General features: G+C 36.0%; 2 protein-coding genes and 1 long non-coding RNA gene across 5 annotated transcripts in view; 2 read left to right on the top strand and 1 right to left on the bottom strand.

Moving 5' to 3' along the window:
- Positions 1-77: 77 nt before the first annotated feature.
- Positions 78-4,299, bottom strand: LOC141480838 (uncharacterized). 2 transcript variants are annotated; one of them, XR_012464591.1, is made up of 2 exons: positions 3,953-4,299; positions 78-1,854 (listed from the first exon to the last, which is right to left on the bottom strand). It is a non-coding gene; the product is annotated as an uncharacterized lncRNA (long non-coding RNA). The 2 variants fall into 2 exon arrangements; XR_012464590.1 differs by lacking the exon at positions 3,953-4,299 and adding an exon at positions 2,195-2,328.
- The window catches only part of MFS3 (Major Facilitator Superfamily Transporter 3), a 32,840-nt gene continuing 7,864 nt past the window's right edge, over positions 2,379-27,354 (top strand). The window contains exons 1-3 of one of the 2 annotated variants that reach the window (XM_074171528.1): positions 2,379-2,540; positions 5,682-5,729; positions 7,155-7,366. In XM_074171528.1, the coding sequence (XP_074027629.1) occupies positions 5,690-5,729; positions 7,155-7,366 (252 nt within the window). In that variant the 5' untranslated portion in view covers positions 2,379-2,540; positions 5,682-5,689. Of the gene's footprint in view, positions 2,541-4,069; positions 4,137-5,681; positions 5,730-7,154; positions 7,367-27,354 lie in introns of those variants that run through there. The other variant, XM_074171529.1, reaches the window with a different exon arrangement.
- On the top strand, positions 15,535-18,436 carry LOC141480837 (uncharacterized). The gene is made up of 2 exons (XM_074171530.1): positions 15,535-16,631; positions 16,695-18,436. The coding sequence occupies exon 2, from the start codon at positions 16,699-16,701 to the stop codon at positions 17,818-17,820; it is 1,122 nt and encodes a 373-aa protein (XP_074027631.1). The 5' UTR covers positions 15,535-16,631; positions 16,695-16,698; the 3' UTR covers positions 17,821-18,436.

Raw genomic sequence — 27,354 nt, forward strand, 5'->3', positions numbered from 1 at the left:
TTTCCACAAATTGTTGATTTCTTGAATAAAATTATTTATTTATTATTATTTAGTACTTAATTGCGTTTTTCTTTTGATGATTGAGAGTTTCCTTAACACTACTATAGCCAAGTTTCAGATTTAACTTGTACATCTTCAGTAGTTTGGAAGTTTTGAATCTCTAGAACAGTTTTCTAGAGTAACTATGCATTTTTCCCGCTTTGTTTTTATAATTCAATACCAGAACTTTATTACTAGAAACTAACCCTTTTATCTACTGTCTGCACATAACTCTTACGTCCTTGTTATTTTAGTCCTCAATTTCAAGCGCTTATTTTTCGAATATGATTCGTCCTCCAGTGAAATTATCATTAAATATAGGCCAAACTAGATTGTGGTATATAAAGGTGATGATATTATGAAATACGTTTTTGTATGATTCCATTTTTTTTATTTTGCAATGAAAATATAGAAACTTTCTACAAAAATGGTTTTTCATTAATCCACAAAACTATTGTTCACATATTTTTTATACGAAAATGAATATTTCAAAATATTCATCTCTCCCAACTCACCTTCATATCAGGTTCCCTGGCTAATGCCCCGCTGGACATTGAACTATATTCCACAAACATTCATGCGCCATACCTCACAGAGGTTAGTTCCGCTGATGTAGCTCGTTCAACTACCAGCAGGATCATGCTGAAGTCGATTGAGTAGATCACCTACAGATCGGTTTCAAATTATAACTTCTCGTCAGTGCAACAAACATCCCATCTTTGTATATTTAAAAGATCCCATGTATCAGTTCTCTGACAGAGATCAAAACATGTCTGGTGACTATCTAACTTTCTTTGTAGGTGAGTTGGGTGAGATAAATATTTCTAGATTTCATTTCGAACTATTGAAGTGATAACTTCTTATGGGGGAGGGGTGAACCGCTTCGTTACCTAACGCGTAACGTCTCCAGTTTGTCTCTCTCACGCATACGTCAACGGAAGGCGGACTCCTCCTCTCTCGTCGGACAGGCGCTTAGTGTTTAGTGTGCGTTAGACGTATACTGTTGACAGAATTATAAAAATCTAACCAGCAAGCTCGTGATATTATTTTATTATGTGAAATGTGGCTCAAAAATAATGATACTAATTTTGTGTATGTACATTATTAGTATCATTATTTAATCCTACAAAAATAACAATTGGCTTATGGTAGCTATAATATACATTATCATATTAATATACATAAGACTAATAATAATAATATCAATTTATTTTCATATGATGATTACGTAGACAACAAGTCATATAAAATGTGAAATGCAATATACAATACAATAAAAAGTTAATTACACAGTAATAAAAATTTGAAAGTTGAAAATGATGTATGTACATTACATAATAAGAGTATCTATCACTCGTATAGAATATGCTAAAAGCTCCTCAACAGAGTAGGGAGAAATTTGAACATCATTAACCAGGAAGGGTTTTTTTTTCGGCAATTAACTTGTGAAAAAATACAAGAAAACTGTGAAAGATGTCAAAAGGTAATATAACAACACAATTCAATACAGATTGAAAAAATTGTTATAGATATTCTCATAAATACACATACATGTTTACATACATAAATACACATTAATTATTAATTCGCATATACACGAAAAGCATATTGCCTGCATATTTCATTTAAAATTCAAGTTTCCTAATTAAAAAATTCTTCTGTGGTGTAGCAGTTTTTGCGGAGTAAGTGTTTTTTCAGGAGATTTTTGGAAATTGTTAGAGACACCCTACGTTTTGTTTTATGAAAGAGGGGACATTAGCAGATCAAGATCTTCACATGATGTAGTGCTGCAGGCTTTTCCGGGTTTTCCTGCCGCTGAAAAAGCAATAATCAAATGTAGCAAATGGGCAAGTGTGTTCCTGATGATGAACTGTTTTACTCGTCAGAAGAATCGATGAATTACGAACTCTGCGACATTGAATGAAGTCGTCATTTAATATATGTTCGAGTTGTTTGAAGAACTCAAAGCGTAACATTGTTGACACAATCATACTAGCTTTTCGGGGATGACATTCGAGTTCATTATTAAGTGTAAGATACTGAAATTAACTAGAAATATCTGTTATCAAAACATTCATGCATATTCCACAGTTACAAGTCTTAGAATGTGAGCGGTACAAACTTTTCTCAAAATTATCAACGAAGAACCACTCACACTAATGGGCCATTGTTTACTATCAATCAGCTTCTGATTGGTACCCACGCGCCGACCGCTGAATCAACTATTGCACAAAATTTGTTCATATTTCTCCAGACTCTAGGGCGCATTATTGAATGCTTTAGAAGGGGATGGGTCGATGCCATGCTTAGTGAGAAGCTACGTTGACGAGGTCACCTTCAGCGGTCACAACATCCCAAAGCTCCGTACAGTGAACAGTCGCGGCGCGAACTTTTCTCAAATTTCAGTTTGACTATAAAGTTTTTGATTTTGTAGCTCGACGTGACATAAACTGTACGTGACTTGCGGCTTGTGTTAGAGAATTGGCTGGTTGTCTATTTAGGTGAGTGTTTTTTTATGACTCTGAATTTTTGGGGCATATGTTTTGTTCAAATTCTGTTTTGTTGTATTGGGGTTTTATTTGACGATATTGAGAGGTGTAGCAAATATTTTACGTATCAAATTGGTTATATTATTATTGATATTCTTTTATTATCATTCCCTAAGTCGATCTTATGATAATAATTCTCATAGGTGAAAAATAGTTATTTGAACAAACTTATGAGAATTATTAAAGAATCATGACCAATATTTTCATTTCCCCGTTATTTTTGCTGAAAACATTGGCACATATGCAAATTTTGATATGCAATAAAATAATATACCAGGTGTCCCAACAGTAATATTTGCTTTGTATATCGATGATGTTGATATGTATGAAAACCGTTTTATACAAAAGATATTCCACCAGGTAGGCCGCGTTTTGAAAATAGTTAAAGTTGGACAGGAAGTAGTATTTTTCCATAACAACAAAAAGTGTTTTTTTTAATTTCATTTTTAACGTCTTCAAATAAAACTGTGTGAAATTTTCACACAATAGTTTACAAAATCATAACAAATGTTTCACGTAACGCGGTTTTTTAAACTGTTGAGTGAAAATCTCAACAATAAAGTGCTGTATAGCTAGCACAATATAGCAGTGAATTTGTTGGACTGTTTTTCGAAAATATTTCGATTGGAAACTCCCAACCAAATGTAACATTACTCTAAGTCCTGATACTGACTTTTACTGCTCTATTGCAGATAATATGAGTAAAAATATTTCTAGCCCTTATATGATCCATTAGTACATCTAGAAAATTTGGGCGTGGATGAAAACCTATCACTGTATAACACCAACACTAATGAATTAATTGAAATCATGATGGATATTAAAAACAAAAATACTGCAAGCTACGATAGCTTTTAACTGACTTATGCATATTTTTTATCCTTACTTACTAAGGAGGAGAAGTTGTTACTTTTTATGACTATTGTTTTATACACTTGACTTTTACTCTTTCATATATACATATCTTTTATATCCTCCATTTTAACATAGTTTGGTACCCATGCACTATTTATATTTTCATTTTAATTTCAGTTAGTATGAATTGCATTTTTTAAGTATGTACACAAGCTTTGTCTACAAGATTATGTCTTATGATAGTAAAGCATATTATTATTATTAAGGTTTCATGATTTATCGATGTAAGTGTTCTTAGTAAAAATGCCAAAAAAAGTTTGGGAGGAAAACCGTAAAAATTGCTGACCCGTCAAAATTTCGATATTTTCTTTATCTTTGTTGTGGGGACCCCGGGGTGGTAACCCCACCTGCCCTTCCCTAAATCCGGTCCTGATCGAAGTTATATAAATTGAATCAACTTGTGAGCACAAGATTCACTTTCTGAATGTTTTAAAAAGTTGATAAATCACCTGAACTTTAGGTATCCTGAAGTATTTTATTACAGGAAAGGTGAGAATCACACGTGTCTGTCGGTCTTAAGTCAACATAGGCCAGACGATTACGATTCGGAAGAGAGTACGTGCTGTTTTGTACGTTCGAACGAATCCAAGAATTTACTACATGTGAGGCGAAGCGTAAGGTTGTGCAACACCTGTGAGTTCATTGATATGTGAAAATATGTAGGTGCGGAAGAAAGCATGAATTAAATTGAGATGGGAATATTTTTAGAGGATATTAATTTTTGGGAAAGACAGATCTTGGCTTTCTACGTCTCCATGACAAACAGGAAATTATTTTTTCTCGTTCAGTTTTTACTACGAACATTCTTTATGGAATTAATTCATACATATGAAACTTTCATACATGCAGATGAAAATATATTATGATTCTAATGATTCAGTTAATACAGTCAAGTAAAAGTGTAACTATATAATAATAATAATAATAATAATAATAATAATATCGCCTTCATTATCTTTAAATACTTTTAAAGCAAAGTAATCAGATACAATTTAATTGTTATATCAAGATAAAAGGCGAAGTTCAATTTGCACGATGACAAGTCATCATTCAATATTGTACAAATTATTACTGTAAATTCTGGACTGTGGTGTAAGAATGTTTAAATTAGTTTAAGAGAACCTCTATTGAATTGAGCTTAACTTGACCATTAAAAATTAAGGTGTCCTGCCCGATAATTAGCTTGTAATCATCAATGATGCCAATAGCCGGTCTACTTCATTAACATATACTCAACTAATGCAATAACTTTAGGTCAATTTCGCTTTTTGTAGTTTCTCTTATCGCTACGGTGCCAACAAATAAATTAGTCTTCTATTTCAAAATGATTTGTAACTTGATGGAAGAAGAGAGAGCTTTCTTGATATGCATTTAGTATTTCCTCTGGAATAATATGACGACTTTCAATATTTTCCGCACTAGATCTTTTCCCAACGATATAGACTTAGGAAAAGAAAAACGAGTCTACGGTTTGATACTGTAACGATTCTGAAGCCGCTCGTGATTAGTACGCCGGCCGACTCATGGAACAAACACATGACATCACCGCGAAAGAATGCAATCGGGAATCGCCGGTGAAATTCTAGTACCGAACCGACTACAGAATTCTAGAAAGGACCGTTACCGATATAAGCCCGTCTTCCCGACCCAAGAGGGCAGTTCAGAAAGTGAATCGAGCGGCTAAACAAAAAATTCAAGTAGTGGAAATAAACTAAGCGTCAGTTGCTAACTAATGTAATGAATAAATTAGTTTGTGATTAGTAAAGTATTGTTGGAAATGAATTTGTTTAAAACAGTTAGTTCTTTAATTTGTCACAATATTAAGAGCACATTTCTAAAAATGTCCAACATTCATTTTGGTCTTACGTTGATACCTAATAGTTTTACTAATATTCCCGAAAAATATGCAATAAAGCTGACCATAACGATTGAAATAGTTTGTGAACAAGAAAATAAATATTTCTAAATTAAATATTGAACTATCCATCTATCCCAACTACCTACACAATAGGTTCTGGCAAATGCATGCTGTAAAACAACCACTTTCTCGGCTAATACCACGGTGGACATTGAATTATTTCCGACAGACATATGTGCACCTAAAGTATAATAGTTCTGGGCTATTCTTACAATTAAATATCTGTAAATATTCTTGAACTACAAAGAACTATTTTTCAGATCGAGATATGGTGGAAGAAGTTAAAACAAGAGGAAACCCCTGTGAAGGTGAGTTGATGTTTAATTTTTTCAAATGATATACCTACTAGGTTAGGTCATAAGAGTTGAGATAACGACGGAAGAGGACAGTGGAATCGAGCGCTAAAAATGTATAGTGATTGTCAAGTACTGAGAGAAATGGCAGTCAATTCATTAAATTATCCATGATAAGAATCAATTTTCACTAATAACATTTTTATTCTAGGCGTATTTCGTTAACACCGGAGCTTAAAATCGTTAGCTATGATGAAGCTAGGGTGTTAGCGAAACGCATCTAGAATAAACAAATTATTTTTGAAATTTGCTCAATTATTATCTTGAATAATGTTATTAATTTGCATCAAGTAGGGGTTAGTGTATTTATCATGATCAACTTAGTTTATAAGTATGAATTGGTGAATATAGAATGTCCTCTAAGAAAAATAAGGAATGCTTGAAAAGTGGTCTATCAGCTATAAAAATTCGAAAATTTGACAGAATTAAAAACAGAACACAGTTTTAGATTTTTTATTGTTTTCATTTGCTTGACGCGATTTTGTGTCGCAGTAAAATGGGTATAATTAGAACGATACCGAAAATTTCATTTAATTTTTATGGAAATACAAAAATAGAATGAACGAACCGGGAATTTTCTCTTTTGAAAATCCCAAATTATCATTGATATGTATATCTCGTTCACATTAAAACCTTAAAGATTCAAAATAAACAGAAAATATTCGGATGATTCGAGATATATGCGGACGCATATATTTTTGTTCAAATTAGGTATATTAAGAATATTAACTATGAACAAATTATGAATTCGGGAAAAAAAATTAGTGTTTGCTCAGACAAAATGTATTGAATGTTAGCTAAATAAAATTCAAATGCACCACTACATTCTATTTTGGTTAGGCATTTGACTATATTTATACGAGGTCTCTTCAAAAACTAAGGTGAATTTCCATTTATCTTGAAAAAGTATTTATTAATTAATTAATTTCTATTGTCTCCTTCAAAGTAGTCCCCCTCAAATATAATACACTTGTGCCAGTTTTTTTCCCAACCCTCGAAGTAGTTCTGATATGCTGATATGGAATGTCCTTGAGCTCTCTTAGAAATTCAGTTTTTATCTCCTCAATCGTCGCAAAACGCCGTCCTTTCATGGGTCCCTTCAATCTTGGGAACGGAAAAAAGTCGCATGGAGGCAAATCTGGAGAATACGGTGGCTGAGGCATGAAAAAATTGCATGCCATCTCTACAACCGCGGTAGACATAATCAAATGCGGAGAGGGAATTTGTTCTCACAGTTCAAACTTCATTCTTCAAGGTTGACTCAGGGCCTTTGACAATTTTTACCGCAAATATATTCGAAACGTCTCAAGTAGAAACCTGTAGACCACGTCCAACAAACTCGGAAATACTTTTTAGAAAAATATCTTTATTATTTTCCAGGGAAGATATCCAGCAGGTACATACTAGCAGTTCTGGGTTCCGTGGGTCTTGGTATAGTCTATGGACTCAAAGTTAACCTCCACGTAGCCATAGTGAGTATGGTGAACCACACTGCTGTGGCAGCTACGGAAGGAAGTGATCACGAATCATCTGTGGGCGAATCTAATTGCGCTTCTGAAGTCCTGTCGAATTCAACAGCAGTTCCAGCAGAGGTAACGTTCCGAATATACTGATACTGAATATTATTTGACTATTGTTTTTAAACTGACGTTTATAGAATGAAAAAATCCAACATCAATTGTTTTTGAAAGTATATATTCTTAAAGAATGAAACTCATTCTATTTTGAGTTTAAAGTCAGAATTCAGTCGAATTCCGAATTTAAAATCAAAATTCTATAATAGTAAAAGTAATATATCAACAAAATTCGAAAATAAAATTCACTGAATTATAAGTTTAAAGTCAGAATAAATACAATTTCGAATTTAAAGTCATAATTCATCAAAATTCTTGGTTCAAAGACGAAATTCAAAAATATAATTAATTGAATAGTCATTGTTCATAGTCAGAATTGAATAAAATTCCGAATTTAAAGTCATAATTTATCAAAATTTTTAGTTCAAAGTCGAAACTCAAAAATAAAATTCACTGAATACCGAGTTCACAGTCAGAATCAAAGAAAATTACGAATTTAAAGTCAGAATTTAAGAAAATTCTCTATTCAAAGTCAAAAATAAAATTTACTAAATCATGGGTTTAAAGTCAGAATTGAATAAAGTAGCGGATATTAAATCAGAATTTATCAAAGTTTCGATTTCAAAGTCGAAATTCAGAAATAAAATTCACTAAATTGCCAGTTCAGAGTCAGAATTGACCAAAATTCCGAATTTTTAGCAAAAATTTAAAAAAATTACTAAATCATGAGTTTAAAATCAGAATTGAATAAAATTCCGAATTCAAAGTCAGAATTTATTAAAATTCCTAGTTGAAAGTCGAAATTCAAAATTAAAATTCACTAAATCACGATTTTGAAGTCAGAATTAACTAAAATTCCAAATTTGAAGTTAGAATTTAACAAAGTTTCGAGTTCAAAGTTGAAATTTAAAAATAACATTAACTAAACTCCGAGTTTAGAGTCAGAATTGAATAAAATTCCGAATTTATTGTCAGAATTTTAACAAAATTCCTAGTTCAAAGGCGACATTCAACAGTATTCCAAGATTAAAATTGGAATCTAATAATAATGGGAAAACCAATGGTTCATGCAAAGGCGTAGGAAAGTCATATATATATTTTTTTTAAAAAATCATCTAAGTTCGAGTTTGAAGTTGGAGTTTCAATAAATTATAATTTGCCCAGGGAAAATATCATAATAAAGTGCTATTCGATTGATTTTTTGTAATAAATGCCATGTTTACTGTTTTTTTTTCTGAATATAAACCAAAGAACACCTCCAGGCCAAGTGCCAGTCTCATTTTATTACCGTTCATGTTTTTTTTTTTCATTCCTGACATCGATTTTTATACGACAGTAAAGCAGGCTTCTTCACATTAATACATCATTTCTTAGAAACCAGGAACTGGAGTCCAAGTACAGTATCGTTAATCAATAGTAAACTGTGTATTTCTTTTTGCCGAATTTCGTTCCAAACTATTGTTTTGTGCGTAAACGGTTTTTCTAACCTCTCTCAACAGCTTTCAACGTTTAAACATTGTAAAATTTTCATCAACTCAAAAAATGCATAATCATAGTCAAGAACCTATAATTCAATTTTGTATTAATTTCAATGCTAGTTCTAATGCTGGCAGATATTCAAATAAAACTCATCTCTATAGAAATACATCCACTGAGCCAAATCAGCACCTTGGAATTCGTCTGCAATAAATTAATTTTGCGTGGTGGTCGACATCAAAATTGGTTTCAATGCAAAATTACCTTATTAAGTAGCTGTTTTTTATTTTGCCTCAATAAATTCGAACAAAGGTCAAATTTCAATACGGGTTTATGATCAATTTAGCTACTTGCTATTTTTAACTAGAGTAGTACCCCGTCATTTTGCGATTCACTCGAAATAACGTAGTTGAATGAACTCTTCAGAGAAATCAACGTATAAAGTTGTTTCAAAAGTTTTGATAGTTTTAATGCTACATATGTGAATAAAGATTTATATATACATTGATGCTGTTTATATTTTTCAAAATCCTAATTTTTTTGCCTCTTTTCAGCATATTACTATACGATATCATTAATCGATTATAACAACACATACAGGTATATCGTTTGAATTGGGAATGTTCCTCCTGACGAAAATCAAGTAGTTTTCATAAAAGAGCTCTAAAACAACGCATTTTAAAGGAATTCGTTTCTATTTCACCATTTGGCAATATCGGTTATAGCTAATAAAGGACAATGAATCTGTTACCTGTATGAGACAAACAAAGATGACATATTTCAAAGGCGTGCTGTTCTGTTTACTTATGTTCCGAGTTCCGAGACATTCTGTGACATATGACCTAACCTATCTTCCTTGATATAAATAAATAACAAAACAACTGTTGTTTATGTGGTTTTTGGAGGTGGTATTAAACTATAATTTATATTTTGCCTTAATTGTTGATTTATAAAGATAATTCTCCTTTTTTAAAGTAGAATATCTAGGTGCGTATAAATTATTTCCACTTGATATAGGTGCTGTTGCCAATATGTGAATTAGAAACAGATCCCTTTAAAAATTAAAACCCCACATTTGAAACATCAATTTGAAAACTTTTCGAAGTGAATTTGAAAAACTCATGAATTAAACTCAACTTTATTTTGTTCAAACTTGCATTTGCTGTAATAACCCGAATTGAGGAACATTCCCCATTGTGGACATTCATGGATTTTGACTCCCCTGCATTTGAAAAAAATGCTTACTATTGAATCATTAAAAAAAGCAGATTAATTTTTCCCAGACCGTTGACTTTAAATACAATTAAGACTGTCTAACTTGTTACTCAAATCGTTTCACTGGAAAACTATATTTACATAGTTATCATCTCTGTTTTTTTCTCAAATCCTTGAAATGATCATGTTTCGAAGAGCTGTCAGGTGACTTGCTTATATAGAAATATGGGGCTCTATTTCTTTCAGTTTGGTTCGATTCGGTCATTTGATTTTGGGTGTTGTCATGAACACCAAGAATCCAATATATTGCTTTGCTGATGACAGCACGTCATTCCGAAACGAAGGAATTTTGAACATATGTTTGTGGGATAGTTTTTTTCATAAAATATCATATATAAAGTATCGTCCTCTAAAATTGCACTTGAGAAACGTCCAGTACAATATATTTCAAGTGGTTAGGTTCTTTAATGAGATCATTCAGAGTCTATTCGTTGCATTGAATGTGTGGAATGTTTCTATTACATTGGATAATTAATACATTAGTAATTTGACTTGCATACTGAATATTAAGATGCAACTATTTCAGGAAAATGAAAACTTTAACGGTATCATACTAAATTATTTTTTGCGTGTGTCATATTACGTTCTTTTGGTATGTTCAGGTCGACGAATTTTCTGAAGAATCGCTCTCCACCTAGAACTTTCAGCTGTTTGTATTATCATCATTAAAAATGAGAAACAAAACTTTCTATATATATTATATATTAATTTATTTATATTTTACGTGTACAATTAACTCATACATACATTATATAAATAAGACAAGTCACGGCTATGCAGAGCGAACAGTTTAAAATACATCATAAAATGTCTATAGACATACATCCAAGTTAATATCATTAGAAAAGCTAATACAAGCACTAGATCATTGGCATTATATCTAGAGTTGGGCAGCCATATATTCATCCATAGAATAGAATGTGTTTGGGATAAGATGATTCTTTAGGTGTATGATATATAAATATAGATGGCAAAGTCATAATTCGCGAAAAGGGGTCTGCAGGAATCACTTTGCTTGGCCTGTGAGATTATTCTTACCACCTTTTTCTGAAGAACAAAAACTTTAATTGCTTTAGTACTATTACCCCATTGAATTGTTCAATATGATATGTGAGAGTGAAAGAACGCATGATAGGCAGATAATAATGCATGATCACTAATCATAGTCCTCAGCTTTCGAAGAAGGAATATATATTTTGATATTTTCAAACATAGCTGCTCTACGTGATCTGACCAGTTCAGGGAGTCAGTCATCAGGGGTGATACCCCGCAGTTTAACATGATGTCCGTTTACAACAGAGGCATTAGTTGAAAAGTATAGTTTTTGGGTTTTAATTTCATTCAGCATGAGATTGTTACACCTGAACCAGGATGAAGCTCTGTCCTGGGCCAAGATAGTTTGATTGCGTAGCCCACTCTCATTCTTGCTAGTGCTGAAGAAAGTTGTGTCGTCAGCAAAAGCTATGCATACATTTGGTAACATATAGGAAAAGAGGTCATTGATATATATTATGAATAGGAGGGGCCCCAGAACTGAACCATGGGGAACTCCATATTAGACAATTTAGAGATTGGACACATTTTCTGCATCAAGTTCTATGTACTGTTTTCGGTTCTCTAGGTAGTTACAAATACAAGTGGTAAAAAAAGTTTTATTAGTAGGGTGCTAATGCCGACTGAACGCCTCCCCCCACCCCTTTTGACCTTGAGACGTCACACGACCTTGAATGACGTCACCTAACCTTGAACGTCGTACACGTAGTATGAGCTTGAATGCGGTGTTTGACCTTGAGTGTGGGGTTTGACCTTGACGTTCGACACTTCGACTACCTTGAGCTTGCTCCATGGCATTGAATGTTGACCTTGAATGAAATCGTGACGTGTACAGAATATAACCTTGAACAGTGGGCGTTCGGCGTTGTCCACTCCCTTGTTGGTAATTCCTATATAAGTTCAGAATATCGTATGACGTCACCTAACCTTGAACGTCGTACACATAGTATGAGATTGAATGCGGTGTTTGACCTTGAGTGTGGGGTTTGACCTTGACGTTCGACACTTCGACTACCTTGAGCTTGCTCCATGGCATTGAATGTTGACCTTGAATGAAATCGTGACGTGTACAGAATATACAGTGGGATTAGGCGTTGCGGTGTTTGACCTTGAGTGTGGGGTTTGACATTGACGTTCGTCACTTCGACTACCTTGAGCTTGCTCTGTGGCATTGAATGTTGACCTTGTAGCTCTCATTTGGGTTATGGTGGGGGGGAGGAGTTGGGCTTTTATAAGGAGTGTGGTGTGAACGTTTCACTCATTTCAAATTCTCCTTATCGTACGGTATATATTTCTATATACAAGATGTATTCGTGCGTTGATTGTAAAAAAAGTTTCACTCGTAGTGACAACCTACGTCGTCATCAGCGGGATTCCTGCACACCCGCAAATGGTGATGGACCTCCAACATCGAAGAGGCAACGGTTGACACCCCCAGCACTTCCAACACTGCAAACATGCGTTTGCTGCAATTTGACTATTGCAAGCGATCAGATGAATGTACATCGGAGGACGTTGCAGCACAGAACAAATGCATGTGTTCAATATGGGGAAGGTGTGAAAATTGTCAATACAGCTTTCAAGTGTCGAATTGTGAGCTACCGAGTGGACAGTGAAAACCACCACATGGATTACCCAACATTCTTCAATGAAATTAAGCAGAAAGTAGTGAAACTACTCGAAGAAGTGTTGGATATCCATAAATGCATGAAAGTGAACATGGAAGTGTTTGGGCGGTACAGTCTGCAAACTAAGGATCTTTCAGACATCAAATCATTTAATAGTCCCAATGAAGTAATTGATCAATCGAATGATTTGGATGTGGTTTATAGCAGTTTTGCAGATAGTTTAACTGTTAAAGCAGCGGAATTTCAAGATCGGGATTCAGGTATGTGATCTAGTCAAAATGTTGATGATGATGGACTTATAGAGTAAACCCATATTTTCAGGTTGGACCATTGAGAAAATTTTGTACTTGGAGGTGAATATCAACAAGTATAGCCCCTTCGGAGGGTCTTCATACATCAAATTGCCAAGGTTCATCGAATTGAAGAAAAGTGTGGTGAATGTTCTTAATCAAGATCAGTGCTGCTTTGCGTGGGCTGTGACTTCAGCTTTATACCCTGCCAGTCAGAAACTTAATGAAATTTCATCATATCCCCACTTCTCAACCGTCTTGAATGTAGCAGGTATGGAATTTCCAGTTAAGTTGAAAGATATTCCTAAGTTTGAGGTTATGAACGATTGCTCTATCAATGTTTATGGGTTGGAAAATGTTTTTAAAAATGGTAGAATTGAATATGAAGTTGTGGGTCCGTTACACTATTCTAAACGTAGATTAAATAGTCATGTTAATCTGTTGATTATTACAGATGATTCTGGTAATAGTCATTATTGTTGGATTAAGGATTTATCGAGACTAGTATCATCACAAATATCTGCCCGTGGTCATAAAAAGTATTTTTGTGATGGTTGTTTATTGTACTTTGATAATGAACGAACTTTATTGCGACATCAGTTGAATGATTGTAATCACATATCGACAACGACACCATCCACAAATTTCAGGGTTGATAAATTTGGTAAAAGGGTACCTGAGAATATTTTGAAATTTGAAAATATCGAGAAACAGTTGAGGGTTCCATTCGTTGTATATGCTGATTTCGAATCTATTCTGAAACCAGTGCATACTAATGAGCCAAATCCTGCTAACTCTTATACAAATCGAACATATCTTCATGAACCATATGCTTTTTCTTACCTCATAAAGTGCTCTTTTGATGATTCTATATCTAAATTTGTACTATATAGAGGTGCTGATGCAGCTAAAGTGTTTGTGTCAAACTTGGAGGCTGATGTCACCAATATTTATCACAAATATTTGAAGAAAGTCATTCCAATGAGTCAATTGACTGATGAGGAAGAGCATGATTTCAATATTGCCGCCACATGTGGTATATGTGGAGAACCATTTGGTGATGGTGATATTAAGGTGCGTGATCACTGCCATCTAACGGGGAAAAAAAGAAATGGAGCTGCACATAGTATTTGTAACCTCAATTTCAAATTGCCCAACTTTATACCCATAATTTTCCATAATCTCAGTGGGTATGACTGTCATTTGTTCATAAAAGAGTTATGCACAAACAAAACAAAAGTTGATGTCATTGCTCAAACTAAAGAAAAGTATGTTTCCTTCACGAAACATATAATTATGGAGAGAATAGTAGATCACAATGGAGTGATGAAAAATAAGTTTTTGAAATTAAGGTTCATCGATAGTTTTAAATTTATGGCTGCTTCCCTTCAAGAGTTAGGTGACAATTTAGATGAAAAACATTTTGTGGAAACAAGAAAATATTTTCCGGAACAGGATAAATTCAAACTTATGAGGCAGAAAGGTGTTTTTCCGTACAGTTTTATCGATTCTTTAGATAAATTAAATTATTCTAGTATACCATCAAAGGTGGACTTTTATGATAAATTAAATGAAAAACATGTTTCTGATGAGGATTATGATAGAGTAAAGCAGGTATGGAACACATTCAATTGTCAAGATTTGGGTGAATATTCTGACATATACCTAAAATCTGATGTTCTACTGTTGTGCGATATTTTTGAAAATTTTAGAAATATGAGTTTAGATACATATAAATTGGATCCTGCTCACTATTTCACTTCTCCAGGTCTTTCTTGGGATGCTATGTTGAAGTATACGGGTGTCAACTTGGAATTATTAACTGATATCGATATGGTGCATTTTCTCCAAAACGGTATACGTGGTGGTGTAAGCCAGTGTTCGGAGAGAAAGCATATTGCAAACAATCAGTTTCTTCCAAATTATAATCCCGAAGAACCTTCATCTTTCATAATGTATTTGGATGCAACAAATCTGTATGGTCATAGCATGTCTCAATCATTACCTTTTGGTGGGTTCACTTGGTTGACCGCCAGTGAAATATGTCAGTTGGATATCAATAGTATTCCAGATGATAGCCCCCAAGGATACATACTTGAAGTAGATGTGCATTACCCTGTCGAGTTACACGATCTACATTCCGATTTACCATTTTTGGTTGAAAGTATTATACCACCTGGTTCAAAGTCCAAAATACCCAAACTTATTCCTAATTTGAATGATAAAAAGAAATATATCGTTCATTATAGGAATTTGAAACAAGCGGTCCGTAATGGTTTGATGGTGATGAAAACTCATAGAATTCTCAGATTCAATCAGTCACCGTGGCTGAAAAAATATATCGATTTAAATACAAATTTGAGAAATAAGGCTACCAATAAGTTTGAGAAGGGTTACTTCAAATTGAATATAAATTCCATATTTGGCAAAACGATGGAAAATGTAAACAATAGAAGAGACATTCGAATTGTCACACATTGGGAATCCATAAGAAGAGGTATGGGTGCCAATGCTTTGATAGCTCGTCCCAATTTCAAAACATTATCCATATTTTCGGAAGACTTTGTCGTCATACATATGGATAAAGTTAAGGTTTGTTATAATAAACCATTGTATTTGGGGTTCAGTATATTGGATATGTCGAAAACAGTCATTTATGATTTTTTCTATGATGTCATCAAAAAACATTACGGACCACAAGCTTCTCTTCTCTATACCGATACGGATTCTTTGATACTGAAAATAATGACGGATAATTTTTATAATTTTATGATTGCAAATGTTGACAAATTTGACACTTCTAACTATAGGTTGGGTAATAAATTCAATGTGCCAGTTAGCAAATCGGTGATTGGAAATATGAAGGATGAACTTCCGAGTGATCCCATCATCAGTTTCCATGGCACCGGTGCGAAAGCATATCATGTACAAAGTGTGTCTGATGAAATAAAGAAAGCAAAAGGTATTAAAAAATCCGTTATAAAAAATCAAATTTCAATTGAAGATTACATTAGGATTGTTGAAACAGGCGGTATAATATTTAGAAAGATGAATGTATTCAGGAGTGATTTACATGATATTTACACGTTGATGTGCAATAAAGTCGCGCTATCACATAATGATGATAAGCGATTCATCATTCCTAATACCACCAAGACATTACCTTGGGGCCACAACGATATTGAATTCTATCAGACAAGTTCCGAACAAAATTTAAGAATTCTTTTGAATGTACTGAAAGATGAAAACAGTTTAAGTGACAAGAAATTAAATTTACTCATTGCCTTATTGGAAGAGCAATCGAGTAATTGAATTTTTTCACTCATTACCTGGTTTGTTCAACAAATTGTAAAATTCATACTTGTCGAATATTTCAAACGAATTATCCTACCCCACTTCCACCCCCACTCCCATTCCCACCCGAAGTGGTAGGGAGCATACGGCTATAAAACATGAGGAGGAGGCCACAGTTCATCATTCGATTGCAGTCTTCCTTCGAAAGAAGCAGCCAACCTGAGATACCTGCCAGCCAACTTAGTTGAAAATTCCAAGCAGCTTGATGTAAGTACACACTTCCATACTATTTATATTATATTGTCTAATATTTTCATTTTCTCTTTCTAGAATCATGTCTTTTCTGAGGAATGCTCTGATGACCCCGATTACCACTCTCAGTGAGAGACAGTTGGAGGATGTAGAGCGGAGGAGGGTGGTTGTCCTACAGGACATCATGGTACAACCACCAGCTGCAACACCAGCTGCAGCTCCCATTCCACCACCGGGGATGACTTCCACCCAGGAAGTGGCGGCTCCCATTCCACCACCGGGGATGACTTCCACCCAGGAAGTGGCGGCTCCTGACTTGAAGTTCTTTTTCGAGGACTTCAAACCAACCCCCGAGGAGGAGGAGATTGACCCCCCACCAACTTTGTCGACATTCAGTGGACCAACTTCTTCGTCAGCACCCCAAATTGAAGATTTACTGAATGTCTACAACCCGGACCTGGACGAGTCTCTGGCGGATTTATCGCATCTTCAAAGCTTCTTATCGCCCATCGAACCATTATCCCCCATCGATTCAGGGGATGAGTTCGAGAAACCGGTGAAGAGGGCCAAGAAGATGAAGAAGTCCGCACCTGTGAAGAAGTCCGCACCTGTGAAGAAGTCCGCACCTGTGAAGGCATCCAAAGCCAAAGGTGGGAGGGGTGGTAAGTTGAGTGCTTTTCGCAAAAAGTGTGAAAAGAACTCACCTTACGGTGGTTGGCCTACAGCACCCCTTCCAGTGATGGAGGTGCAGAACTTGGTGGAAGTCGTCGCCCAGGTCCATCGGGATGCGTCACCCCCTCCAGCCACCCCCCAGGTCCATCGGAATGCGTCACCCCCTCCAGTCACCCCCCAGGTACGTGTTGAGCATTCCGAACAAGAGGTTGGCCCGGAAAATGTCCTTTCACAGACTGTGGTAGAGGGTAATAAACTCAAAGAGTCTATTACCTATGCACAGTCTGTGAAAAAGAGATATTTGAGGGAAAAGAAGGTTGTGGATGGTTCTGATTCCAGAAAAAGGGCCTTGATGGCGGATATTTCCACCATCGAGGCCCAGAAACTGGAATTAGAGAAGCGACTCTCTTTGCTTAGGGCGAAACTTCAAGAAGAAGATTCGCAACAAGGAAAGAGTTTGGCTTACATCCAAAAATATGGACCTCTTGTTCAGGAATGGGATGCCATGTGCCAGGGGTTCCTTAATACCTAACCCCTTTTGTAAATATATTTTTGTTTAGTTTAAGTTAGATGTATGTTTAGAATAAAAAAATTGTAATTTTAGGAATATAATAAAAACTTGCATGTTAATTTTAAGGTTATGAATGTTATGAATGAAAAAATAAAATAAGGAATATTGGAGTGCATATCTATTTTGGTTGTTGCACACAAAATACTGCGTGGTTGGGGCAGTATTTATTCCTTCATTCTAGTCATTTTCTAGTCACATGTAGTATATAGAATAAAATTAGTTAAATAGAATAATTGTATAGAATTTCCATCATTTGAAAGTGTGTGAATTGTAAAATAGTTATTTTTTCTAGAGAATAAATAAAGGTGATTCTAGTAATGCTCTGAGTATAATTCCAAAACCTTTTGACACTTCTCTCATCATTACTTCTCTCAACATTATTCAAACAAATTTCATTTATGTGAATGTGTAAAAATGAAATCATGAATCTAATGAATATTATATTGGATTTATTCCCCAATTCTCACATCAATACTTGAATAAATAACCTAGTGGGTCTTTATTTTTCACATATTCCCCTTCCCTTACTCTACCCCACTTTCTTCAAATCATATAAATAAGATTGTATTCTCAATATTCTTCAGCTTGTTCGTTCATCATGAATCAAGCAACACCAATTATTCGGGAAGCTGATTCCACCAGTGAACCTCATTTTGCCCCACCAGAGAATTGGTCCTATGGTGACATTCAAGTTGCTGTAGTTGATTCAACATCTCCCGATGATGAATTCGATGGGTATTCAGATACAACAATAGAGCTGAATGAAGAACAAGATGTAACCTCAGACGAAGATGAGTTTGAACATGATGAATTTGCCAGCCCAGAACTTGTGGATCAACTGTGGCTTGAAGATCATCAAATCGCTCCACCAAATATCATCGTGGTGGTTGATTCTCCCGAACCTGACATCATCATTATAGATGATGATGATGATGATCAGGTAGGTTAGGTTAGGTTTTCCTCGGAGTGCACATAGTACCTGGTTGGTGCACACGGAATGCTGCGTGGGTGGGGCAGCATTCAACCTAACCACTCTATTTGGTAGTAGTGAAAAAATAGGGCTATATCGGTACACCCTTGCGGTGAAACGTTAGTTGTTTCGCTATAAAATGAACTAATTAGAAAATGGAAACAGTTAATCATTATCTTTGAATATCTTTGGAACATTATTTCAATAATGTTGATAAAAATTCGTATCATAAAGAAATTTCAAGCAATGTATATTCGGATAAGTAACGAAGGGAAAGGTTGTATAGGCGATCGCGAAGCGATCGCTCAGCAGGCCGCTTCGCGGCCTGGGGCGCTCAACATCCGCCACTTGCATCCGGCCCGGATGCAAGTGGTGGATGTTGAGCGCTGAAATTCGGCCGCTCCGCGGTCGAGCGGACGCAGGTCGCTCGGCCGCGGAGCGGCCGAATTTTAGCGCTCAACATCCACCACTTGCATCCGGGGCACGTTTTTTGCGACCCCCACCTCCCCCCCCACTCCGCCTCCCACTATACCCCCTCCTGTGCAAGAGTATAAATGTAGGAGTTCCTCAATGTAATCTTCAGTTGAGTAGCTATCGTCAGCATGTCAACATACCAGGAAGCCGATTCCACGACCGGACCCCAGGCGGAAGAACCTACAGCGCCACTCCCGGATCTTCAGTTGGAGGATTCCGATATGGAGAATCCAGATATGGAGGCCGATTCAACCACCACGCCTCATCACCCTTCCACATCTTCGGTCCAGGTACTGCATGTGACCAGTACCGAAGACCACTCCGAAGACTCTTGCAGCTCGGATGATGATGATGACGATCTCTGGGACGACGACGCATTTGCGGAGGAAATGGCGTTTTCTGAGGGTTCGGTGATGTGGCAGTACTTCCCCCGACCCGATGACAGCGACGACGACGACGACTTGTAATCCTTTCCTTTTTTTTCCCTATTTTTTTCCCTATTTCACCCATCCTTTATCCTTCCTCGGAGTACACATTTTGTTTGGTTGGTGTACACGAGACACTGCGTGGTTGGGGCAGTGTCTACCTCCCTCTCTCCTTTCCACCTTTGAAATAAATATTCTGAATTACAATACCAATTACTCTTATTGACTACTCTGAATAAACACCCCTCGAATTTGAAATATTGTCTTATGAAAATTATATTTCCAAATCTTGACATGAATTCTGCAATTGTTCAGATAAGAGAGAGCTAGTATGTTATCAAAACAGATTCAAATCCACTCGGACGCTTAAACAATCATTTTTCAATGTGATTTATTTTACAAAGATAAGATATTCAGAGAACTTACATATTCTATAACACATTTGTGCATACCTCATATGTATATGGATGTACATTTTAGAGGTATATCCATATATTACAAACTACTCTTCGTATGATTATGTGACACTCAAAATATTCTATTTCTTTGACTGAGTGATCAATCTTATTATTAGATATCTACACTTTGTTTGTAGCTCTGAAAAGAGCTGTATTTTTGTTGACCCGAAAGTCCACGGTAACTGCTCCGCAGATGGGGTGTTGTTGCAATCTCATTATGAGATATCTACTCTTTGTTTAAATAATGTAGCCCTGAAAAGGGCTGTTTTTTTTTGTTGACCCGAAGGTCCACGGTTACATCTCCAGAGGTGGGGTGTTGTTACATATGATACAGACGGCTATTCTCCTAAAGTTGGTCAAAGGCCTATCACATGCTTTACACCATGTTTGCCCCATCTCCATGAAGCGGGCGGTGTAATGAATGTCGACGTGCTCATAATACCCTCCATTGTTATTCCGCACAGAATAAAAGCGGAAGCAACACCAACACAACCTCTCTATTTCACCGTCAATCGTTTTGATCCTGACATGGCTATCCGTTACACAATACAAATCTAACGGATCATCCAATGTCTCAGTGATATTCAACCACTCAACATTGCCAATAACTACTCCGCTGTCGTCAGTCTCGTGAGTCGAATCTGTTGCGATACCTTCATCTTCTTCTTCAACAAGATCTTCTTCATCATCATCAATGTCTAAATCCCCAACACCTTGCTCAATTGCCTCATCGTCTTCGATATTTAAGCCACCTTCTGCACCTTGCTCATTCACCTCATACTGCATATCTCCACCATCATTTTCTTCGTCAACACCCACTATCTGTCCAACGTCTTCAAACTCTTCCACCAGCTCATGGTTATTAATATCTCTCTGAGATAATAATGCTAACACAGCAGCTCTCTGGGCAGACATATTAATGTATTCTTGTGGTGATACTTGAATACTGACTGAAGTTTACAATCACTCACCGATTTTTATATGATTTTTGACAGTGGTGGTGGTAGCTCCCTCCACTCTACCCCACTCTTCACGGTACCTGTTTATAAGAGGGAAACATGGGAGCGTGAGAGTGTAGTTAAATTCATCGATTGAATATTTGTACATCTATCAGTGAATATGTATTTCCCTAAAGAGTGGGATACAAAACCGACAATACGCGGCTTTCCAATCAAAATTGGCAAACATATAGTGTGTTACAACTGCCATGGGTATTGGCCTGAAACATATATCAACCCATGTACCGGCCTGTGTCGTAGATGTGTTGTGGCAAGGAATCCAGACCCACTTCGGAAGAGGATAAATGGTTCAACTCTAGAAGTAAGTGACTACCGCCAGCAGTGCAGAGAATGTTCGAAAGAGATTATGTGTAATAATATGGGCATTTCAAGGAATATATGCATAAATTGTGTAGCGACTTGCGATACATTAGTCCAGCGATGTCTACAATGTGGTGAATATAGTGTGGATTGTTGGAACAATTTATGCAGTGCTTGTAGAAATGATTGGCAATTGTGTGAGAATGTCGGCCAATTTCACCCCAACAGAGATGTCCACTTTCGAGAGTGCTGGTGTCTAACCCATGAAGAGCGGATAGAGAGACGGAGGATTCATGGAAATCTTATGCTAACATACACATCTTGAAGTGATTTCAATATGTTGAATTTATGAAAAATAAAACCAATAGTTTACATATTACTTGCATCATTTCTAAGGTTATTATTCTATTTAGTTTTTAATAAATAAAACAATTTTAATACACTATTTTTTTATTTTTTATCTAATATTGAGTACAATCATGATAATGTCATTACACTAAAGAATTTTCATCGATCCATGAGTTGTGATCTTCAGAGAACCCCAGCCACTTTACATAGAGGCGATGTCCTTTTCTTTTTAAAACTCGCTCCACCAAATACGTATTGGGATCTTTCGTTTTATTCAACTCCAGCCCATAAAAACAGCCTTTGATTGGTTGCCCATTCACATCTTCTAATGCATAAGTTATAGGTTCTGTATTATTAACTTTCACAACTTTGAATATTTCAGCTGTAAAATTTGCTGTATAACCTTTATCGAATGCATTTTTATATTTGCTGATTCGAACACTATCCCCAATTTTAAACGTATTTTTTTTACGTTTCACATGTGGACTCTTAGATTCGGCATACATTGACAATTTAGTAGACTGTTTCACATCTGCAGGTTTCATACCAATCGTACGATGAACTTTGTTGTTATACTGACGAGTAATTCTAGGAAGAATGTTCAACCACTTGTAATGACCTTGAAGTGAAAACTCCTTATAAAGCCAACTCTTCAATGTTCTGATTACTCGTTCTGCAATTGCAGCTTTTTTTGTGCTGAATGTTGAGTAATGATTGATGCTGTGTTTCTTCATTAACGATGAGAATTTCGAATTATAGAACTCAGTACCATGATCAGATTGTAAATTTTTTGGAGTATATTTAGCATCTTTCAACACGCTTGCCATAGCTGCAGTAACTGAATCACCAGTTTTATTCTTCAACGGCCTTGACCATACAAACTTTGAATAACAGTTGATAACTATAAGGATGTACCTACATCCCTCATTTTCTTTAGAATATGGTTGCATTTCCATCAAATCCATCTGCCACAAGTCAGAAAAACCCTTTATTATTGTCTTCCGACGGGGGAAATTTCGACGCGCCGGCTTGTGTATTTCTTTCACAACCTGCCATTTTGCATTACTCATATTACTGCTCTAAGACTTCTTCAAGATGATAAAATTGAGGAATCACTTTTCTACTGTTCAGGTGCAAGTGTAACGATTGACTATTAAACTTCAATGACTCGCTCAGTAAAAGTATCAACCAACTTAGCTATTACGTCAGTTCGCTTTTCCACATTACTCAATTGATCAGCTAATGCAGAAGTGATGAGTGCATTTTTGTCAATGATTATTTGCACCTCATTATGTTTTGAATCAATATGTTTTCCGATGTTACGTAGCGTTGATGCAATGAATTCTTGGAAATACTTCAGAGTTGTCTCATTGACTTTTCTAATGTGATCGTCAACATATCCTTTAGTAACAGAATCTTTACTGTCTACAGGTTCACCAACATTTTGAAACCGCTTATTCTGAATATCATAATCACCATTTGGTGTGAGAATGAATCCAACACCAGATCTTCCAACTATTGGTTTACTAACACCACCTCTTCTACGACCAAATTTATCAATTGTGGTATGCATAGTTAGATCGTTTGTGATCGACTGAGCCAGTTTCACACATCATATTCATGATATTGCGATCAATAGACTAATCCTTCTTCACGTAATTCCTCAATTATGGCTAATATTTCATTATCATGTCCGGTATGTCCAGCCAGTCGTGAACTCCAAAGTAGTCGAAGGCGATCAATCAATTCTTCGAGTTCATTCCAATAAACATAATCTGTATGCTTATTTCTGATATATTTTTTCTGGGTGGGTATTTTGATCATGCCAGCACCTTCTCTACTAGGGTTTCCATTGGATAATAATGGTAGGATTATTTCTCTATATTTCTTCCAATTATTCGATAGAAGACCTTGTTTTCTCTCATTGTATTTATATGCAGCCTTTGTTAATTTGAGTATATCACCATATGTGGTCATATCGGAAGAGGGGATATTTCTCGATGGTACTTTCATGAATATCAAGTTATATAGTTTTGGAGTGCCCTGATAAGAGCCAATAGTTTTACCATTTTTCATAAACACAATTTTCTCATCGATAAATTCCACATCAGCTACTCCCATTTGTAAATTTCCCGTTTCAGTGTTTATGTGTACTCCAAAGACTGTATCGTAAGAGGGATTTCCTGATAGTAACTTTTTTATATGCTTTTGTACTTCATCACCATCATCGAATACATTAGGTGATTGTGAATCTAAAGTTGCCAATTGAGAGGTTTGAAGATCCTTCGAGGAAGCCCCTTCAAATTTCGGTTTCCACTCACTTTCAATTATAGTTTTGGCTGTTAATGGTGTAGCAGGCTTTGTTTTCTGCATCACTTGATTCATTTGAGATGCTCCTTCAGTATTGGCAGATATTACTTTCAAAGGTGTTATTATTGGCTCATAGATCCTCTCGAGTGCTGATTGATCACCTAGACGACTACTTTTGATATAATTGAATTTCTTCCGAACGGCATCCGTTGCTTCAATTAACTTTCTTTTTAAACATATTTCATCATCATTTTTTCCCTCCATAATTCACTCCAAGAATTTGTATAATGAAGTGTTATCTCCACTATCTAGCACTCAAGTGATTCAATTCTTCAAGAACGTCAAGGATATATGAAAGCGTCGAATCCTTTTCGATAACGTCCATTTACCACTTCTCGATCCTTATCAATTACTAAAAATCCATATTTATCTTCCCAACATCTCGCACACATATCTTGAAATTGCTTATATGTTACATCTGGTGATACATGGTCGGAAAAAATATGATTGAGATTCATATCATCTTGTTTGAACATTACGATAAAATTTGCATTATCTCGTATCAATTGTTTCGGAACTCGTGAATATGTTTGGGCTAAATAGAAACAATCCACATTTTTATGACGACCCATACTGAAATATGATCGTATAACATCCTGTTTCTCGCACATAACATCATCAAAAATGAATATCGAATCAGGTTTGGCGTCTGAAGGCTCTACTATTTCACCTGCATTATTGGCAAAAGTGTAAAAACCCAACCCTTCGATTGGAGATAATACTTCACGTAAATACTCGTATTTAGGTTGATAAAGAGACTTCGAATAAAGATAAACATTTGCGAATCGTAATCCTAGAGGATGCGTTAGCAAAGAAATCATAACATTTGTCTTGCCACAGTTAGAAGGTCCAATAATCAGGCCGCGAATAGAAAGTGGAAGTAAAGATCCGTGACGTTGTTTGACACCGCTTCCCGATCCACCACCCACTTTTTCATCGAAATTATCGATGGAAAATTGCTGCTTCTGCTTCAATATGCGCATTGTATGACAGTTGGAGACTATATAAGCAGGGTTCCACATCGATTCCTTTATTTAAATAGGGGTTATGAGTCGATGCAGATCTACTGAATTGCATTCAAATAAAACTGGTAGAGGATTGATCAATTCCCTCATCAATAATCTACCATTTGAATTACACTTACCTGGCTATCAGTATTGCGGTCCGGGCACCAAATTGCAGAAAAGATTGTTGAGAGGTGATTCGGGTGTCAATCAGCTGGATTTTGCATGCAAAAAACACGATATTGCATATTCACAGAACCCTGATAATCTTGTAGCTAGACACATAGCGGATAAGGAGCTTGCAGAAAGTGCTTGGAATCGTGTCAAAGCAAAAGACGCTACTATTGGAGAAAAAGGAGCTGCTTGGCTAGTTACGAATATAATGAAAGGGAAACGCCGATTTGGTATGGGTTGTGACTCATCTCCCAAGCAGTCACACATTCCGAAGAAAAAGCGTTCTATTAAGAAAAAAAAAGTTAAAAAAATATTGAAAGCTTCTAAGGTGATAGCTTTTGGTTCTGGGATCGTTCAGAAAGTGCGTGATGTTCTACACAAAGCGGGTGGAAGTGAATTTGTTGTCAAAAATTCTAAAAGAGCAGCTGAAATTGCACTCAAAGCAGCACGCAAATATATGAGGGCTGCAGGTGGGAAAAAGAAAATTCGCACACCGCGAATCATACCGATTCCTAAAATTGGTGGAATACTACCACTCATTCCAATTTTTGCTGGTTTATCAGCACTAGGTAGTTTAGCCGGTGCTACTGCTGGTATAACGAAAGCAGTTCAAGCAGCAAAAGCGAGTAGGGAGCAGTTGAGTGAGACAAATCGCCATAATGAACACATGGAGGCAATTGCTATAGGTAAACAAGGAAGTGGTATCTACTTGAAGCCTTACCGCAAAGGATTAGGAGTCTATTTGAAACCTCAAAATTCAAAAAACTCATAAATTTGCTACCTAAAAGAGCTCTCTCCAATATCGACCTCAACTATTACGCTAAGAAAATGACGATTCCATATTTTCGGGGGGTATATATGCGTGACGATTTACCAAAATCAGGACCACTCCGATATGAATCTGCCATAGTAAATTTGGATAGTCGACATGGTCAAGGGACACATTGGGTAGCATATAGAAAAAGGGGAACTTCGATAAAATATTTTGATAGTTTTGGCGATTTACCCCCTCCCAAAGAACTGATTCACTATTTTTATATGGGTTCGAATCCTATCAATACTATCACATATAACTATAAGCGTGAACAACGATTCAACACAGTATGGTGTGGCCATTTGTGTTTGAAGTTTCTTCAGAACAAGACATGGAGTTAACACCAGTACAGGATAGGGAGAGTATCAAGAGGATGAGTCATTCATTGATCGCATATTCCAGAGTACGCACTTTACAAAAAATGAGTAAAGAACAACTCGCTGATATGCCGAAAGAGGTGTTGATTGGGTGTGCATCACATGAAATTGCATCTGTATGGGATAAGTTACCACAAAACCTACAAAATGATATTGATGTCTTGAAGTATCAGTACTGTCAAGAGCATTACAATGATTCCAGCGGTAGCAGTAGTAATTCCGATATGAATGATGGTCCACCTACAAGAAAAATTTTTTGTTGTTATTGTAAAGTGAATGATGTGAATGTAGTCACACATAATGATATGGATAGACCACCGAAAAAGCGACGATTGGTCCACAATTTCTGCTGTCAGCAATAAAAAGACATGAATCATCGAAAATTCGTCAGTCATGTCACGCACGTTTTCATTGTCGGGATTCTCTAGCGAGTTGAGTGCCAACTTCTACCCACCCATCGAATTGGATACCAATAGTAATTATGGTCTGGGATTACATGGTTTCTACTCCTACAATTCCATATTCAATGTAGATGCTAAGAATAATGTTATCGGCTATTCGAAGACAATTATCTCACCCCCTACTATTATAAAAATTCCACCTGGGGCATATGAAATTGATGAAATTAATAAGGTGATTCAAAGATTCATGAAATCCAAAGAAGTGCAACTAGAAAATGGAATTGAAGAAAATATCGACGAAGTATTTCTCCTACGTGCAAACAACAACACTCTGAAATGTGAAATGCGATCGAAATATTAC

Source organism: Leptinotarsa decemlineata, unplaced genomic scaffold (genome assembly GCF_025532065.1).
Source record: "Leptinotarsa decemlineata unplaced genomic scaffold, Ldec_3_MD MMD2_tig00000010_RagTag_RagTag, whole genome shotgun sequence".
Taxonomy (NCBI): Eukaryota; Metazoa; Arthropoda; class Insecta; order Coleoptera; family Chrysomelidae; genus Leptinotarsa; species Leptinotarsa decemlineata.